Source organism: Typopeltis vanoorti, chromosome 11, assembly GCF_054136105.1.
Source record: "Typopeltis vanoorti isolate ZY-2024b chromosome 11, IOZ_Tvanoo_1.0, whole genome shotgun sequence".
Taxonomy (NCBI): domain Eukaryota; kingdom Metazoa; phylum Arthropoda; class Arachnida; order Uropygi; family Thelyphonidae; genus Typopeltis; species Typopeltis vanoorti.
The window spans coordinates 91,126,971-91,145,997 of NC_143559.1; the positions used below are offsets into that span (position 1 = coordinate 91,126,971).

Consider the following 19,027-nt stretch of genomic DNA (forward strand, 5'->3'; position numbering starts at 1 on the left):
CTCCTGTAGTTAACAAATTTATTTGTTTTACGACTGTGCCAGTTAGACTAAGTATTTAGTGTGAGATTATAAGATTTTAAACTAAAGACAAATCAGATATTGTTTGTATTCCCTGCTTATATTAATCCTTACCTTAAGTTAGTCATGGCTTAATTATCAATCACTTAAAAGTTATCTTATGCAGGTTCAAAATTTTCAGGATAGTGCATTGACAGAATCAGTCCAATGTGTTGTTCACAAACCATTTATTTACATAAAAAAGGAATATTTACAATCCACATTAACATATATACGTATATAATTCCATTTCAAGTCTTTGTCAATTTCAGTTCTTCCTGATTTAGACTTAGTTCTATGTTTCTTCTCTTAAAGTTAAATCACATTACATATATATACACATTATATATACACAAACTGAAAATAAATCATACTTTGAGTAAGCTTAATTCAATATCAATATACATGATCTTATTGTACCCATAAACAGACACACTCGATGTACATTCTTGTTCGGGATTATCACATACGTTCAGCACTGCCTTTTACATGAATCTTTTGTTCATGCAAAGTGCTTCTTTTTTTTTTTTGACCTTCTTTCCTTCTGCTGGCTTGTTCTTGAATTCCTGCCAAATTTCTTCTTTGTGCGAGTCATCGATTATTCTCTGCCCTTTAGGATCCTTAACATGGCAGCAATGTACAGCTCTTTCCTAGCAAGATGAGCAGCGGAGCCAGGTAGGAAAACAATTGAGAACCCTTGGACCTCACATAGCAGTGGAACCAGGTAAGAGAAGAATGAGAAACATAAGACTCTTCTATTTCAATTACCAACAATGGACCTCATGTGGCAGCGACCCAGGGAAGAGAAGGTTGAGAACCCTGACAAAGTCTTTCTCAACGTCTTGCTTTATAAAGGCCTGGACTTCCATTGTACGTATTCGCCCATCTCTCGAAACTTCCATATATGGTCATGTGTTGACCTTCGGACATGATAACATCATACTTTGTGCATCTTTAAAATTGCCATATATGGACATGGGTTAACAGCATTACATAATGACGTCATGCACCACATTATTATAACAAGGCATATGATTAAGTTATTACAAATACAAGATTATTACAGACAAAAAAATCAATATTTCTCTAAGTGCATTCTCCTTAGAAAAAACTTGTAAAAGTGAACATGCTAAGTTAACATATCATGAGAGATTTTACATTATAATTTCTGTATTTGTACAATCATTGGAAATTAATTATTCAGTTTAGCATTCGCTGATGATGAAAGTGGTGAGCACATCATAAGTGAATAAATGTATAAAATAATAACCAGTAAGTTTTCTTTTTTTTTTTCTTTTTCTTTTTTTTTTTTTGATAAAAATTATAAATTCTGATCTTGTTCTTTTTTTCACTTTAGTTCTTCTTCCTTCTCAACCTGCAAAAAAAAGAGCTGTCATTTTAGCTAAGAAAAAATTAGCTGCTGATACCTACAGTGATCATATGGCACTACTTCGGTCTTTTCAAGTAAGAATTTAGTTCATTGTAGTTTAATTAGAAGAATGAGACTGCCTATAATTTTGATTTTACTGAGATATTTTCATTTCCTTACTGATATAAATAAATAAAGCAGCATCTCAGAGTTTCAAGGGATATGTTAAATATTTTGTGTTTTATAATTTTGGAAAACAATGATTCACAAATATTTAAACTATATAAATAATCCTCCCTGGTAAAAATACTAATATGGTATTCTTGATGCTTCCTAGAAATATATTCTGTATACTGCCAACTTTCATAATAGGAATACTAATGATGCAAATTTCAATAGCAGCAGACCAGCTAAAATTATGTAGTATCAATATTTTTTAAAGAAAATTCATAACAAACTATAATAAACTATTCTGTTGGTCCCTGTGAGTTTGCTGTAGTGGAAGGTGACAGTGTTTACAACAATAGCCATTGTTAAAACTAGCAATATCAAAAAAAAAAAAAATGGAAGTGGTATAAAGTTAAGTCTAGACATTTACTAATTCTGCTTTGAGTGCAAAGGATATAATAAAAATAATATGGCCATTGATAGCAAAGGTAATTTTTGAAGTAGTTGATGAATGGTGTTACCTACCACGAGATCACCACCTCCACCTTACTTATTGGAGTTCTGAAGCAATATGAAATGATTATGTTTGGTCTCTAGAACAGGGTTCCTAGCTTATTTAACCCTTAACTTACACACATCACTAATATGTGTACAATAAGTTTCCAGTCTTGCATGAGTGGAATTCTTCTTCCAGAGGAATCATTTCTTTTAATTCATGTTTTCTTTCATTTTATATATCATTCAGATGATTACAGTTCATCACTGTAAACTATCACATGTTTACAGTGATAAAAATGCCTTTTCATTTTTCAGTTTCATAGTCATTTAAATTAAAAGACTAGGAAATTGAAAAATGAAAAAGAATTATTTTAAGTGTAGCACATAACATGATTCTTGGCATTAATTTAAAAGCAGGTGTAGCATTTTATAGAGTGAAATGACCTTCCATAAAATGCTCAAGTTATGTATAAATTAGCTCTCTTATGTTCATACTGCATAGCACAATTTTATGGGCTGCTGTTTAATATAAACCAGCTAATTAAACTTATAAAATACATAAAAATGTTATACAGGTGAAGGCTGAAACAGCAGTCACAAATTATGGCTTGCATGACTTATCAGCTTGAACAAAGATGCAGTTCAAACAATTGTGCAGAGAGAAATCATATAAAATACTTTTCATTACAGTTTGAGTAGGATTTTTTTCCTTGCTTAGTATGCTCTTTTTTTACCTATAGATGGAGACATTTTGCAGAGAGCTGTCCAGCTTGAGCTTACAATCTTTAATGCTTTATCCATCAGTAGTATAAGTATAGTGGTATGTCTCCCTGTTGAACAATGATAAATATTGATTGAGATTTAATTTACTGGTCTAGCTGGCCAAGTGGTTAGCATATCCATTCTCCAACCAATAGATGTAAGTTTGAAATCCACCTTGGACATGAATATGTAGGGTTGTCTTAAGGCAGAAGATGAATTTCACTGCGTAGCGTGACACCACTTTCCTGCTTATTAGAGGTGTGAAGTGGCTTGAAAAAGTTCTATGTCTTGAGAGTAGGATTTCTGGACCATGTAAAAAATAAATTTAAAAAATATATATATACAAAATTAATAAAAATAGAAAAAAAAATCCCTACCGCAATCACAGTACTAATGTTCTACAGACTTATTATCTTTTGTAAGTGGGCAAGTCACACACACACATAAAAAAACAAATTAACATATGTTTAACACTAGTAATAGTGACCAGTTGATAGTGATATCTTCATACTGGCTCAGAATACAAAAGTGTACTAGGGATATGAAATAGAAAATTATCAGCCATTTAGTTTTGAGCATGGTAAAAATGAGTATCATATTGAAAAAAAAAATTGAGAAGAAAGTTTTAGAAATAAGTGAAGTTGAGAGCTTTTAGAGATAAAGTGTAGACTTGTTACAACCTGTTTGAGTGCTGCATGCTGCACTGCTCAGAATCATGAGAGAAATTTGAAGAAACAAACAGAGTTTTCATCCTGATTATAATGAGGGTTTTATTTCTTTAGTGAGTTTCTGATTACTAGTATTAGTGTATGTGATAGGCTCAGTAAAGACACTCTTTAACATAAAAGACTTCAATTAACATCTGTTTGTTACATATGCATGTAGCTTAACTAGGTAATTTTAACTTATTTACATATGTAAAATTTCTCATGACAGAATTGAATGCATAACTTGACTGAGTTAACACAATTTATTTATACACTCTGATAATTAACACTCTACACACAAAAATGCACTTCAATAATAAGCATTTTCTTTCTATCAGTTATATTATCTTACCTCAACAAGGCATCTATAGTCCTGTAAGGCATTTACAACCTGTCTTTAGAACTACACAATTAAACTGAGGCAATAAATACACATAACAAATAGGAAGTTTAGGTTCTTCCATGGGCTTACTTCAAAAAAAAAAATCTCATAAATTGGCCTCTATGCAGTCTTTCTTCTTAAATTACACCGTTACTCTCACACAATATAGGAAATGCATATGACTATGGATTTGCTAGCTTTATGCTGCATAAAATATACCAGTATGTTGGAAGAATCAAATGCCATATTTATGAACATTTTTTTATTTGCTGTCAGTGAATAGCAGTGCTCCTGAGACTGACTTCTCCATCTGCTGTATCTCTCTGTACTGCCACTCCTTCTCTCTCTCTCTTATCCTTCTTCCCCCTTTTCTACTCCCTTTTCTGCTCACTTATATTCTTTTTTCAGAGCTGTATGACATGATTACACCATAGAATTTTAATTATAGTAGAACTCAATCATGGGTTGTTCAGCTCCTATGACTGTGTTCTAACAAGACTCAACTATACAAATATTTAAGAAAAAATGAGTTTCAAAACAAGAATTAAACCTATGTCACTTCAGTAAACTGTGAAGAAGGCATTGATTGATTCAGCAAAGGAGGCATGTGGTGAAATTGTTTTCCAAGGGTGAAGAACGTGAACTTTGTGGTGAGCTAAAGTTAAAAAAGGTAAAAAAAAAAAAAAAGAGTGTCCAAAGTTCCTGGTTAGTAAGTTGGCAGATGGCATGAGGGAATTCGGAGAAAAATGTAAAATAGCTAAAGCTGTGTGTAAAAGTTGATAATTATAAATCATGGAAGAATAGTAAGAATCTAAGAGATATGAGATACTCTTAGATAAGATAAGAGATACTCGTAAACATCAGGAAATGTTGGAGGGTATTAATAATTAGTAAGAAATATAGGAAAGGGTAAAAAAAATCAGAGATGATTAAGGTAATAGAAAAACAGAAGATATTCTGGATGTCTTATTGGCATTTGTTTTGGATCATAATGCTTATGATAAAAAAAATGAAATTACTGTGGAATTGAGTCTAATAAATTATTAGAAAAGATAGCATCCATAGATCAAAAACCTATTTAAAACAAACACACACACACACACACACACACACACATACATACATATGAGGGTGGTCTGAAAAGTTCTCGGCTTCGACCATAGATGGCAACACTATCATCAAGAGATTTTTTTTTCTAAGTTGGTACATCTATCATAAGCATCCATGTGAAATTGTAAGTCATACTATCAAGTACCTTTCTTTTATACAGCTGCCTGAAGCAAAAGTGTTGTCTGTATCACTTGAAATAGATAAAATTGAGTATCGTGGGGTTATAAAATTCTTTGTAAAAGAAGATTTAATGCCAAAAGAAGTTCATTCAAAGTTCATGAATGTTTATGGGCACTCTTCTCCTTTGTTTTCAACAATTAAGAAATGGGCTGCAGAGTTTAAACATGGCCTTACCAGCCCTGAAGTTGATTCACGTGAAGGACATTCAAAAAGTGTAACAACACCAGAAATCATTGATCAAGTGCACGATATGGTATTGAATGACCAGTGAGTCAAAGTGCGTGAAATTGCTGAGACTACAGGCATTTCAAAAGAATGTTTAGGATATATTTTGCATGAAGAATTGTAAATAAAAAGCTTTGCACAACATGGGTGTCGTGCTTGCTCACAGCAGATCAAAAATGCACTCGCATGAAAATCTCTGAACAGTGCTTGGAGCATTTTAACAAGAATAAAACTGATTTTGTGCATCGATTTATTACTATGGATGAAACTTGGATTCACCATTACACATCATAATCCAAACAGCAGTCAAAACAGTGGACAGAAGTTAGTTCAAAGAAGACAAAGTCTGTTCCATCAGCAGGAAGGGTCATGCCATCGGTGTTCTGGGATGCTAAAGGCATTTTGTTTATTAATTATCTTGAAAAGGGTAAGACAATAACTGGGGAATATAATTCGATCTTTTAATGAGACTAGACAAAAAAATTCTTGAGAAAAGACCCAGTTTGTAGAAGAAAAGAAATCATCCTTCATCAGGACAATGCAACTGCCCACAAAGGTGTTTTAACAATGGGAAAATTAAAGGACCTGCACTATGAATTGTTTGAACATCCACCCTATTCTCCAGATTTGGCTCCAAATCTGTTCTCTTCCCAAAACGAAAATTCTTCCTCACTGGTCAGCGTTTTTCTTTGAATCAAGAGGTGATTGCAGCTGCAGAGGGGTATTTTGCAGATCTTACTGAGAAACACTACAGTGACAGGATAATAGCGCTGGAGCATCACTGGAATAAATGTATTTGTCTTAAGGGAGATTATGTTGAAAAATAAAAATAATTTTTAAATTATAAATTCGTTTTTTCATTGTTAGGCCAAGAATTTTTCAGACCACCCTCTTGTATATATATATGTGTGTGTGTGTGTGTGTTAGATAAGATAGTGTCCATAGATCAAAAACCTATTTAAAAAAAAAAATATATATATATATATATATTTATATACACAAGGGACATCTAGAAAGTAAGTTCCGATGGGCTGTCAGAAAAACAAAAATATACTTGCAAAAAAAAACTTTATTGGAAATTAAAGTAGACATCTTTCACTACTTTTCTACGTAATTTGTACCATTGTTTGGGCACTTATCATAATGGGGCGCCAAGAGTTGTATACCTTTGTCGTAGAATGTTGACACCTATCATGCAAACCAGGTATTGACTGCTTCTTTGACCTCGTCATCATCTTGAAACCATCAGCCACCAAGGTTTCAGATGTTTGAAGAGTCGCTTGGCACAAGGTCAGGACTATATGGGGAAATGATGGAATTGTTCCAAGCTGAAGGTGGCGAGAAGTTGTTATGTTATGCCAGCCCACCCATGTGTGGGCAGCTGTTATCATGAATCAAAACAACACCCCTGGTAAGCATGCCACGTCATTTATTCTGGATGGCATGATGCAGTTTCTTAAGGGTTAGGCAGCACATATTCGTGTTGATTGTGGAGCCTTGACCCAAGAAGTCTACCAGCAAAATTCCTTGTCTGTCCCAAAACACAGTGTACATGATTTTCTGAGTGGAAACCGTTGTTTTCAATTTTGTCTTGACTGGTGATGAGGTGTGTCTCCACTCCATGGACTGTTGTTTGGATTCAGGGGTTGCGTGCAGACACCCAAATCTTGTCTCCGGTGACAAATCTGCTCTGGAAATCATCGCCATCCTTATCGTAGCATGTCAAGAATTCTAATGCACTGCCCAGCCAATTCACTTTGTGCTGTAACTTCGGCACCCAGCGTGCACACAGTTTCTGATAATTCAGTTTCTCTGACACAATTTCATGAAGACATGATCATGAAACTTCTGGAAATTGCAGCAAGAATGATATCATAGTGAATCCCCTATTCTGTCAAATCTTCTCTTCAACTGAATGAACCAAATCGTTAGTCACTAAAGACAGTCACCCGCTCCGTTCATCATCATGCACATCCGTATTTCCTTCATTAAAAAGTCTTACTCCTCTTTGTACCATTGAATCACTCATTGCGTGTTCTCCATAAACCTCAATAATTTGCTGATGAATTTCAGCTGCTATAACGTTTCTTGCATTCAAGAAACGGATAACTGACCTAATTTGACATTCGACAGGCGATTCGATTTTACATGCGGTGGAGAATTTGATTTTCTTAGACATTATAAACCCACACCAAGAAGCATACACACTCCAAGAATGTCTGAAAATGGCACCAGTGCCTTGCTAAGGAATCAACAAACTCAGCATGGATGTGCACGATTGCGATCACAGCACTGCAGTGAAAATATTTTAAAATGGAACTTAATTTCTAGATGTCCCTCGTATATTTGTGTGTGTGAGACCTCCTAGAATTTGTGGTACATCTAAACTACATAAGAAATAATTGACTTGTTGTTGATTCCATTAAAAAAAAATTCTAAATTTTTGTGTAACTTTCTCCATTTTCTAATTAGTCAATCAATTTCTTTGATTAAAAAAAAAAATCCACAGAATTTCTCTCAAAAATAAAAGACACAAAACTTGAATGTTTAGATATTATAGGTAATCATTATTATTAAATTTATTATTATTATACCCTCCATGGAGTTGGCAAACTCATCGTGAGAGGTTCATTCAACTGACAACTTATTTATCTTATCATATAGAATCTTAAAATCCTTAAAACTCCTTGCATTAACAACACATTCTATTCACTGACAGTTCTCCATGTAAAAAATCTACTCACATTCCTCTTCACCACACCTTTACATAACTACTGGGGATGACCTCTGGTTCTTCCCCTCTCACCTTCTACTCTTTTTATAATCCCTTCTGGATTAATCTGACAAAACCTCTCACTACTTAAATGTCTCTATCATATCATCTCTTCCTCCTATCCACCAAACTCTGTAAAGATCTCTTCAACCTCTCTCCATAGCCAGCATTCCCAAGTCCTGACATTGTCTTAGTCACTTGCCTTTGGACCCTCCAGCGTCTCCGTATCATATTGAAAACCAGGTGACCAGATTTGAGCAAAATAGTCCGGTGTGGTCTGACCAGTGCTTTATACAGTGGCACAACCACTTGTTTTTTTTTTTTTTTTTTTTGCTAATTTATTTTTAATGGTATTGATGAGAAAATAATGCTATTTATTAACTTATTTGCTGATATTTTGCTGGTATTATATCCAGCAAAATATCAGCAAATAAGTTAATAAATAACCCTGTTTTTTTCAGAGCACAAAAACAGTTTGCCACAGTACATGAAACAACAATCTGGTATAACAATGGGATCAGTTTAAACCATTGCAATGGACAACACAAAGACTAAAGTCCTAATTAGGCACCATCTATGTTGCAGGGGGAAAAAAACAGAGAGAGAGTGAGAAAGCAGGTATTAATTAGGTCTTAGGATCACTGTCTCCCAAATTTTTGGTAAATTTATACAGCCATACTTGTTGAGGTTTGGAGTATATTTCAAAGCTTCTGTTGATTCCAGGTCAGAGAGATTGTTTTTTGAATCAACAAAAACTATAATGCACTGCTGTTGCTAATGCTTGGCGCTTCAAGATCAAACAAGTAAATGTGCAAAAGATGTTCTTGAAACAATAAAATCACTAAAAATAATGACTAAGTTTTTTTTTTTTTTTTTTTAACAAATCAGTTTTTGGTTAATAGTTTTTGCATAATTATCTGAGAAATCCAGGGAGTCAAGGTCATCGAAGGAGGATAAATCACCCAAACCAGCTGTCATACCTTCCCTTAAATTCATTCAGTAAAATAGGCCTACTTTTAGTAAGCATATTTATGAATTTTACTTATTCATTCAATTAAATAGGCTTACTTTTTTATTATTATCATTGGAGTTCAACATGCCATAGGTTGGCCATCCCTGATTTAGAGGTATAAAAGTTTTACAGTGACTACTGCATAATTCAGACATCGTGAATAGAGGGTTGAATTTTGGATGATTGTAGTCAGTCTTCCATAGTACCCATTTATTAAAAAGGGAATTAAAACTGAATATATGCATTACAGAGGAATTTCCTACTGAATGTTCCTGGTAAGATTTATACAAGCATACTGGAAAAATGGGTGCAAAAAATTGTGGAACATAAATTTTGAGAAAAACAACCTGGATTCAGGCCAAATAGAAGTTGTTGTCAGGGTCAGATTTTCAGTTTAAAAGAGGTAGTTGAAAAATCATGAGAATATAACAAAGATCTGTATTTAAATTTTGTAGATCTGGAAAAGGCTTCTGTCAAGGTGCCAAGAGAAAGTTGTTCAAAAACGCTAAAGTTATATGATGTAAATGGGACATTATATCGAGCAATACTTAGTCTGTATTTAAGTTCTAATTCAGCAGTTAGAATTAAAGGAGGTTCAGGAGGATGGTTTGACATTAAGTTCAGATGAATAACAGTGCACATTATCTCCACTGTTATTCATCATCAATACTCATTAGAGGTTATTATTTTGAAAGCTGAAATGAACCTTGACATGTAAAAATAAGAAAGTCATTTTGTTTCTTTATAAATCTTTGATAAGACCTCAACTGGAATCTTGTGTGCAAGTCTGGTTTCTGGTGATTCTGATAGAGTGGAAAGAGTGTTAAAAGATGATATCAGGATTATGGAATACAGATTATGAAGATAGATTGAGAATTTGCAGACACTAGCAAACAGGAGTAAGAGGAGTGAAATACACTTACAAACTTCTGAAACCATCATTATGTATCTGTAGATGGAATATTTCATTTTATGGAGAGTGGAGAAAGGAAGAGAGGGCATCCTTGGAAGTTGAGAATGAATGCTGTTAAGAAGAGGGGTGAGAGCTAGATTTTTCACTCATCAAGGTGTGTGTGTGTGTGTGTGTGTGTGTGTGTGCGTGCGTGCGTGCGTGCGTGCGTGCGTGCGCATGCGTGAGTGAGTGAGTGAGTGAGTGAGTGATTGGAATAGATCGTGTTATGCAAGGAAGTGGTACACCTGATATAATTGGAGATGTTAATCTTAGCTCTTTATGTCATGCAGATGATGTTTTACTTTTAAATAAATCCTGTACAAGTCCACAGGATTCATTGGCTAAATTGTTGTAATAAATTTTATATGAAAGTCAGCAATAAGACCAAAACTATGAAAATAAGCCGAAACATTGAAAAAAATATCATCTATATTCTGAAAATAAAGAGCAAATAGAACAAGTAAAACATTTCAGCTATTTAGTCACAATTTTTAGCAAATTAAAATATAGAAATAGACAACAGAATTAGCAAAGGTGGTATGGTAGAATAAACTTATATGGAATAAGAGAGAAATTAATCAAATACTAAATTAGCTGTATACAAGAGTGTTCAAACTGATTTTAAATAACGGATATATTTCTTATACAGCGAGAGCTGTATAAGAAATAAGACACTTGATCACACACTGATATGAAAGTTCTGAGAAACACTAAAGGAGTGAACAGATGGCATCAATACCAGTATCATTATTATTATTATTATTATGTTAACTGTAACAAAAAAGAAAAAAATTAGAGAGATGACCATATTAGAGGATATTGTGAAATATTGTAAAGCATGCAAATGGTGATGGCCATAGTAGCATATTAACAAATAAAAGATGAAAAAATTAAGTGGATTCATACCATGACAAGAAAAGATTGCCAAAGAACAAGTTAGTGAGATGATCCACAAAGGTTTGACACGAGATAATGGACATTATCTAAGGGCAGAGACAACTTTAAATTTATGGCAGATACCTATATCCAGCAGTAGATGGAAAGAGACTGAGTAGTAGTAGTTCAGGATTTGCAGAAAACTCACTCTTTAAAATGAATGTCAATCATCATAATACATGTCAGACCAAGAGCAAAAAACAAGTATCAAAGTCGAAGGATAAAATGCATTTTTTTCCCTGCAGAAATTCAAACTTGTTTCTAACCTCACTCACAAAAGACATACCATACATTAGTAGATATACAGTATTGTGTTTCCAGAACACCTCATAACACAATTTGTCTTTATGCTACTTAAGGTTTCCATTAACCAAGTGATGTCACTCTCTGACATCACATGGTAAATTGAAAACAATTTACTACCTAATTCAAAAATTACAACCCAAACTCTTAGTGTTGTCAGAACCGAATGTACTTTTTCATTTGCCATTTTTAATTTCATTAAATAAATAAGTTTTAAAATTTTGAAGCTGTTGAAAGAGATGCAGAAAATAAAAGAGATGAACTTTTTGGGTATCATGTTTGTGTGAAGATACTATACTCCTCTTAGGCATGACTTCAGCAATTCTTTCTCTTCCTTTCCCTGAATATCACCATTAAAATTCCTTAAAGGTATACCTAGGAAATTAATAATAGCGAAGTATTTCCTGTTGATTTTGAAATCTCAATCAGCAGGAAACTGATTGTAATACCAGTAAATTTTTGTACGTGGTAGGTGGATAAGTAAAGGAGAAGACAGAAGAAGAATGCTGGGAGGCTTGCTATGCAGCCAGTGCCATGTGGCATAGATTGATATTTTGTTAATTTTTTGTTATAATTTTAGAAAAGCAGAACTCTGATTCTCCTTTCCTATACCCACAATCTTTAGATTTAGAAATACTCAATCTACTCATGAACTGTAAAATGTGTTATATTCATTTGTAGGCATGGCAGAAAGCTAGAACTGATGGCTATGAACATAGTTTCTGTGAAAAAAGTTTCCTCTCTGCAGCAACTATGGAAATGATAGTTGGTATGCGGACACAGTTGTTGGGTCAGCTGAGAGCATCTGGATTTGTAAGAGCTAGAGGTGGTGGAGACATCCGGGATTTAAATTCTAATTCTGAAAATTGGGCAGTTGTTAAAGCTGCATTATGTGCTGGAACCTATCCTAACCTTATTCGGGTTGATCGTGAAAGACAACAGCTTATAACACAGTAAGATTTTCTATTAAGATATCTAAATTAAATATGATTCATTGTTTAGAATTAGGATACAAGTAAAGAATATCAAAAAAAAATGTGAATTTGTCTGAATATTCTATATCGGAATTAGAAAGATGTTATACTTTTAAATGGATAATACCAATATTCCCTCTAATTTTTGCCAACCCATGTGTGCATGAAAAACATTTTGTGCACAAGTTTCCAGTGTCGCACTCAATGTTTGCAGTAGTCTGTGTTCACAATAGTGAAAGTCACAACCCATTAACTCTAATTTGATATGCCTAAAATTGTGAAAACTGTTAAAAGAACTTGTATGTTGCATGCTAAATATTTCTATAAGAACAACCTAAATGCTTACTCCTCACTAAGTACATCATATATATATGCAGCCTATAAATAAATTATATCATCTTCTAGAATTGGAAATTCTACTGCTTTTAATTTACTTAAATCCACATAGCTACTAAAAAATCCATTACCATGCATGTGTTTACTGCAACTTTTCATGTCAGCATCATTTCAACCACATAGTGCAAGTTAAAAGTAACTGATTAGAGTATTAAGTTCAAATGGATTAGAGTAATATTGGAGTGGTGACATTGAAGAAATTACTAAATAAAATCAGTGACAAATATGATTTATCATATAATTCATTTTCATAGTATATTCAAAAGTTGTTCAGTGAGTTAGAAATTCCAAAAACAAATAATTTTGTGCACACATGCACACAGTTTAGAGAGAACATTGGATAAGAGTATAAAAGGATAAAATATTCATGTACTAAGGTGTGGATAACTTTTCATCATTGGGAGTTAAAATCTATCCCATTCCAATTTGAGTCTCTTAAAATATTAATGTGAATTTTATATGTAAGTAGTGTGAAATATATAGGTAACCCTCGTATAACGCAGATGTTAGGTTCAATAGAAATGCCGCTTTATATAAATCACGTTATGTGAGACTTAGATCATATAGAAAAAGTAGGGTTAAGTTCCGAAATCGTTTTTTTTTTTAATTATATAAACAACGACATACTCAACAAAATATATTTTATTTAATCAGGTAATTCATGTAAGTTTTGAAAAATATAAATGAAACTAATACATAGTATAAACTTATAAAATTACAAATTATACATAAACTTCATTGCACATAATGCATAAATGTTTTAGGCAAAGTAAAATAAAGTTCATATGTTAATTGTCATCACTGGCTTCAAAACGAACGTTTCTTAGATGTTCTTTATTTATGAGTTTTTCGGACGTCATCATCACTTGATATCTCTTGGACATCATTTTCATACTTTGGCTGGTTTAGTGATCAAGAAGTCAGTAATAAGACCTTGCTTACCACTGTGCTGCAATTTTTTGTTAAGTTCATAATATGGAGCTAAACAAATATCCAATTGTCTGATGAATTTTCTGGAGTGCGCCATTGAGGGATCATTATCCGTAAAATAACTTCCTAACTTTCTGTGCTATTTGGTTCAACGTCATCTATTAATTGTACCAGTTTCTCTTAATTTAAATCTATTTCTCCATTAGTTAATTCACTAATTTCGTTTTCAACCATATCACAAAAGCCATCTAAGTGGTCATTAGTATAAAAATAATTTTTTTACATAAAAAAAGCATTACATATTGTATGTAACTCACCAGAAAATAAAGTGCTCAGCTTGAGATTAACACACTTATGATTTTTAATGCACTTTCCTGGCATCAAACGAAGACAATTTTCAACATAAACACTTTATACGGTAAATAATTGACATACATGCATGCTAAAGGATATTTCCCCTAATATAAATTTGATACTTATAACTACATGGCAGACACAAATTTAACGATTATAAAATTTGATTTTTAAGTCGCACGGCGAAAAATATATGAAAAGATAAAGGGTTTCTGCAATTTGTAGACCATGTTATATCGAAACTGCATTGTATAAGATACTACTCAGCCCACATCTGTATAGAAGAACACAAAAAATACATCTGCAGTTATGACTATGGTCAATCTGGCCTTGCAGACCATGCTTTAGATCAGCTCATAGACTCAGTTGGAAAAAAGACCATGCTCCGTCATAGTAAATTTAGAAGAGAAATTTTTGGAATCTGCAATGGCTCTCAGAAATCAGCCTAATTTAAATAAATATGGTTGCAGGAAACTCTAATACTCCAAGATACCAGTTTGCATCCAACAGGTGCCCACAGAGGGCACCCCACCTTGTTAGGACTCTAGTCTTTTATCCATGTGTTTCACTTAGTTTTGTGGTGCCCTTTGTATATGTGTTATAAATCTCGTATTGTACTCCTTTACTATGTTTCAGTGACTGAGATGAAATATTGGAAGAATTAAATAATATTTTAATCCTTTCTCAGTGCTGTTTCACTCATTAATCTTCTAATGAGCAACAGACTCTACCTCACCTGGCATTCATGTGTACATAATAAGTTAACCACATGTTTTTTTTTGTATACTCTTTTTTTTGATTGGTCTATAATTTGCTAACACATATGTGGATCCTCCTTTATGTAAATTATTTTTGCACTCCTACTACCTTGAGACTTGAATTAAACAGCCTAGTCCAAGACATCATCAGTTCCCTTGCACCTCTTGCAAGCAGATCTCTCATCTAATCTCATAGTTACATTGAGATTCTGCAATATTCTAAGTACCTCCAATTCATCAAGCTCTGTTCTTATCAGTCCCTGTCACTTTTGCCACAGCAGTATCCTCACTTGGATGATATACTTTGCGGAGTGATCACTCAGTAGCTCAACTATTTCATTTGCCTCTATTAGCTCTCTACCATCAGCACATATTAAAGTTATTCTTTGGAATTTTCTTTGGCCTGCTTGTCTAATTTCTTCTCTTAATCTGATTTTGCTTTCCTTACTATGCTAGTCACTTTTTCTTGCCTGAGCCTTATGCTGTTCATTTAACATACTGGTCACTTTTTTCTTTTTGCAGCTTATGCTTAATGATACTACTCATTCATCTAATTCCTACCTAATTTATCATTCTGCCTATACAGCATAATATTGCTTCTTCCAAATACCCTTTGACCATTCCCTTGCATATTTTTATGGGAATAGTAGTATTGTGAGTGATAATGATCCCATTTACGATAACTTCAGTCTCACCAGTTCCACTCTCCTGATCTCTTGTTTCACTTACTTCCTCTTCCTTGCTCATACCACTTGCTCCTCCTTGCAGAATAGTCTCTCTAACTAACTCACACCAAATCATTCAAATCCAACCCTGCCACTTTTGTAGATTTCCATCTTTCCTTCAAATGCATTCCACACATTCACAAATTCCCACTCCCTTGTCCTCACACAACTCTGCCAGCATACCATTCATGATCCCTGCTCTTCGTCTCAACTCACCATTATCTAGGCAACACACCTTCTGCCAACACTGTTATCTTTCATTCTCCTCAACAATCTCCTGACATCCATTCTTACATGCTCTTTATGTCCATACAAGTCATTTGTTCCAACAATCGCCACCACCTGCTCACTTGTTTATCTGCTTTTCTTATCTAACTCATCAATTCAGAGACCACTATCTCAGGCAGTACGTGAAGGAGAGCACATGAGAATTGAGAGTTTTAGATCTGATCATTTCATCAGATATGATTGTGTGTGGGAATTCACACTTCCCTCCAGTTGGCAACAGTGATCATGAAGTGATCACCGGGGTTGTGATTAGCTACATGAAGACTTCTGGGATGAATGGATATATGTGGAATTACAAGGCTGGTGATTATGAAAGGCTTAAGAGACAGTTTAGAGCTAACATGGAGGGAGATAAATGTTGTACAGTAACTGATCAAAAAGATATTTAACAACACTGATGTGTGAATGTATTCCAAAAGACAATAAAGTAGGTGTCAGAATGGATGAATAAAGGGATTTAGCATGCCATTTGAAAGAAGAGGATAGCGTGGAAGCAGCACAAGATGAATAATGGTGGCAATCAATTGCATGAGGAGTATAAAGAGCAGGCCAGGAAGGTGACTCAGTTGGGAATAATAGCATTACTATAGTATAAGCAGAAATTAGCAAATCAGTCCAAGAAAAACCCTGGAGAGTTTTTCAGATATGTGGCAAGTAGAAGGAAGAATGATTATGGCAAGATGATGTTAATGGATGAAAACGACACAATGGAAACTGCTGCATCACATTGTTGAGATATTCAGCAAATAATTTATCAGGGTGAAATTGAAATCATGAAAAGCTCAAGTGTATCATAGGAGAGGACGGCTTAATTGTGATCGAGCAAGAGGTATATGAGGAAATAAATAAGCTTGATGCTGATAAGAAATAGGATTTGATGACATATTACCACATGTCCAAGGAATTGACAACATTGGCATGCCAAAAGTTACAACAGCACAGGTTCCAAGAGAGTGGAAAGAAAGTAAAATTGTTCCACTACATAAAGGTGATGATAAGGCTGTGGCTATAAATTATTGGCCTATCTGTATATCTGGAGTTGTGATTAAAGTACTGGAGAGATTGGTGAGAACTAGGATACAGAAATGGGTTGATAACAGCAGCATTCTCTGTGGTTGTCAGCATGGTTTTGTTAAAGGGAGATCATGTTTTACTAACTTACTTATGTACTATAACAAGGCAACAAATGTCTTGGACAAGGGAGATGAGTTAGAAAGGGCCCAGAGAAGATTCGTAAAGGTGGTCAGTGGTTTTTGGAGTATGAAGACAGAATGAAAGAACATGAATTGCAAAGCCTCATGAATAGGAGGAGGCGATATGATTGAGACATATAAGCTAGTGTCAGGGATTGTTATCAGGTTCACATAAAGAGATTTTTCATAGAATGGGAGAGGGGAGGCAGGGGGGGGTTAGAACAAGAGGCCATCCCTTGAAACTGTATAAGGAGAGTGTGAGGAGGAGTTCTTTGTATGGAGGGTGGAATGCATTGCCTGAGTGTGTTGTGAATGTAGAGATATTGAATCAATTTAAGGCATGGTGGATGAGCGTTGTGTGTGATAGTGTGTACCTCCCACAATGAGTCTCTAACTCCATGGTGGTTGTTAATAATAATATACAGGTAACCCTCATATAACGTGGTACTTATACAACGTCTTCCTGTCTGTCTATAGTAGACCAGCTTGCAAGAACAGGGCATTTTGTATACTCCAGGCACAGAGAGAGGAGTGGAACATATAAGGTTAGCAAGCTTTCGGTGAGGACTTGAAAGCCATGAATTCTCTTTTTGACCAAAATTCTAGGATGAAGACTGTTCAGGTGAGAGAGGAAAGAGTCTAATGTGTCTAGTCCATGAGACCAAAGGGAGAACACATCATCTACATATCTTAACCAGATAGAAGGTTTGAGAATGGCTGAGTCAAGAGCTTGCTTGTCAAAATGTTCCATAAAACATTGGCAAGGAGTGCCAATGTTTTATGGAACATTTTGACAAGCATTTTGAACATTTTATGGAGTGAGATGGGAGAATCCATCTGTTTATAAATTTTGTGCTTCCAAGAGAAATATCCAGAATCGATAGCAAAGGAAAACAGATCAGTAATATCAGGAGGAAAAAATTTCCTTATAAGCGGTGTTTTTCCTCCTGATATTACTAATCTGTTTTCCTTTGGTATCCATTCTGGATATTTCTCTTGGAAATACAAAATTTATAAACAGATAGAGGGTGTGGATTTTCCCATCTCACTTCACTTCTTGCCAATTGTTTTATGAAACATTTTGAAAAGCATGCTGTTGACTCAGCCCCTCTCAAACCTTTTATCTGGTTAAGATATGTGGATGTGTTCTCCCTTTGGCATCATGGTTCGGACACATTTGACTCTTTCACCTGAACAGTTTTCATCCTAGAATTTGGTCAAAAAGAGAATTCAGGAAATAGATAAAATATGATATTCTAAGAGGGACACATGGCTTTGCAAAAGATCAGTCATGCCTTAATAATTTACTAACTTTTTATAATAGAGTGACAGCTGAGTTGGAGAATGGTTACATGATGATACTGCTGGAATTTGCAAAGGTTGACATGATACCACATGGAACTTTGTTACACAAACTGGAATAAATGGGGATGGATATAAGGGTAACTGATACACAGATACCAAAATGGAGTATACTTGGAGGAGCAGAATCCAGAAGAATGCGGGTGACTGGTGGTCTGCTGCAGAGCTCTGTGCTTGGGCCACTGCTGTTTAATTTTTACATAAATGATATATGAAATAATTTGGAGATATTCGATGGTTTGCAGATGATGCAAAGTTGGCTGTAGTAATAGTTAATCAAAGTGATGTAGAAAGCTTGCAGGATGATTTAAATAGGCTTACAGTATGGGCAAAACATAATGGATGTCAATTTAATGTGGAAAAACATAACGTTATGCATTTTAGGAAAAAAAGATTACAAGCTGTGTGTGCCACATTGAAGAAACTGTACTTCAGGAAATTGATGAAACTAGGGATTTGGGGATGTAGATAAAGAGTCAAAGTTTAGAGGGCATATTGCTAAGGTATCCAGAGTAGTTGTTTCACGAGTGATGTCACAAGAGATGAACATTTTGCAGAGAAGGATATCACATGTACTAACTGACGACCTGGGTGATGAGAGTATAATCATTCT

At 34.4% G+C, this 19,027-nt stretch overlaps 1 protein-coding gene across 1 annotated transcript in view; it reads left to right on the forward strand.

The window, feature by feature from the left end:
- Positions 1-19,027, forward strand: part of LOC150101845 (3'-5' RNA helicase YTHDC2-like) — a 503,757-nt gene that overhangs the window by 369,521 nt on the left and 115,209 nt on the right. Inside the window, exons 19-20 of the mRNA XM_090400932.1 lie at positions 1,415-1,521; positions 12,116-12,387. Of these exons, the coding sequence (XP_090257058.1) occupies positions 1,415-1,521; positions 12,116-12,387 (379 nt within the window). The remainder of the gene's footprint in view (positions 1-1,414; positions 1,522-12,115; positions 12,388-19,027) is intronic.